The sequence below is a fragment of the Kryptolebias marmoratus genome, linkage group LG17 (assembly GCF_001649575.2).
Source record: "Kryptolebias marmoratus isolate JLee-2015 linkage group LG17, ASM164957v2, whole genome shotgun sequence".
Lineage (NCBI taxonomy): Eukaryota > Metazoa > Chordata > Actinopteri > Cyprinodontiformes > Rivulidae > Kryptolebias > Kryptolebias marmoratus.
The window spans coordinates 21342736-21344254 of record NC_051446.1 but is presented as its reverse complement, the minus strand read 5'-3'; the positions used below and the strand labels follow the sequence as shown (position 1 = coordinate 21344254).

Below are 1519 nucleotides of genomic sequence, written 5' to 3'. Positions count from 1 at the left end.
TCTTTCCTCATCACAACAGAACAGATCGACACCCTCATTACTGCAGACGAGCCCCCATCAGCTGATCCGTTTCCTCCTTCATCCTGTGAAAAACACTCTTCCTCTTGAGGCAAAGCAAGTTTAGTTTAGTTTGTTCATTCTGAAGCAGCTTGACTGTATTAGAAACTCATTTAATTTTGTTTTTTCCCCCCTAATAAGACTCATTACTTCAGACTCAAGCAACAACTGAATGTAAGTTTAGAAAGTCACATTCAAAACTAAAAGGCAGGGTTAAAAAATCCCATCATCTATCAATCAATTTACAGTTACACAAATTACTTTAAACTATTACTTATTTAATTATTGGCTATAGTGTATGACAGATAAATACAAATCTCATGCCAGTGAATCGAGCCTGTTTGAGCTCTTTTCCATCTTGCTGCTCTTGAAGGAATTTTTCCATTTTATCTACTTCTGTAAGACAACAAAACATCCCAAAGTGACAAATGTTGTAATTTGACGCTGTACTAATTAGAGTTGATTCAGACATAACTTATTTAAAAAAACAAAAAACTTAAATAAAGCTTTAAAAACCTGGACTTTGCTGCCACCTTGTGTTCAACAGGCAAAACTGCAGCGCAGAGTAAAGAGAGGTTTGACTTCACAGTATTTTACCTGCCAGCTTGTTTTTTAAATATTGTTTTAACCCCAAACTCATATATTTATGTCTTAAAATAAATGTTCTATGTTGTCTTATGTTGACATTGTTAAAGTGGTACTTTTACTTTTATAAAGAGTCTTATTCATTCACCGAATCAACACAGACTGCTGTGGATGAATCTCATTTTCATTTTGTCGTAAATGAAAGTACTGCGGTTTGCTCAGTCGCTCTTCAAGCTACAGACAAAATTCTGAAAAAATAAAAAAATAAAAAGAGTTCCTGTTTTCTTCCTCGCTGCTCAGAGGAAACAAGAGTCTCAGATACTCAGACACCAGCAGAGGAGGGACACAGTTGACAGTTATAAACATTACTGAAGCAGGTAGGAATTTCTTTCATGTTTTTATGATTTAAACTTACTTCCCAAGCACTCTGACAAACATGTTTTGTTTGTTTATGTAGTTTTTGTGGCTGATTGACTGAATGATTGAAAACGTGCACGCAGCCTGTGATGATGGCGTCTTTCTGTTTAAAAGAATCAACAAGGAAACAATGAAAGACCTGAAAAAATGGAGCAAAAGGTTGCTGCTGATAAAACAAATGAGGTCTTTCCAGGTAAGAAGAACATTTCTTTTCTTTGGGGGGATTTATTTCAAACAGGATTAAATAAAGCTGAAATTAAAGAATTGTGTTTTAAGATTTGAAACATTTGAAGGACACACTGATTGCTGTAAAACACCCATCCATCCATCCATTCTCTTCCGCTTATCCGGGGTCGGGTCGCGGGGGCAGCAGCCTAAGTAGGGAGACCCAGACTTCCCTCTCCCCAGCCACTTGGGCCAGCTCCTCCGGGGGAATCCCAAGGCGTTCCCAGGCCAGCCG

At 37.8% G+C, this 1519-nt stretch overlaps 1 protein-coding gene across 2 annotated transcripts in view; it reads left to right on the top strand.

Moving 5' to 3' along the window:
• Positions 1–921: 921 nt before the first annotated feature.
• The window catches only part of LOC108247095 (NACHT, LRR and PYD domains-containing protein 3), a 12550-nt gene continuing 11952 nt past the window's right edge, over positions 922–1519 (top strand). The window contains exons 1-2 of one of the 2 annotated variants that reach the window (XM_017434980.3): positions 922–1019; positions 1100–1252. In XM_017434980.3, coding sequence (XP_017290469.1) covers positions 1207–1252 — 46 coding nt within the window. In that variant the 5' untranslated portion in view covers positions 922–1019; positions 1100–1206. The remainder of the gene's footprint in view (positions 1020–1099; positions 1253–1519) is intronic. The other variant, XM_017434989.3, reaches the window with a different exon arrangement.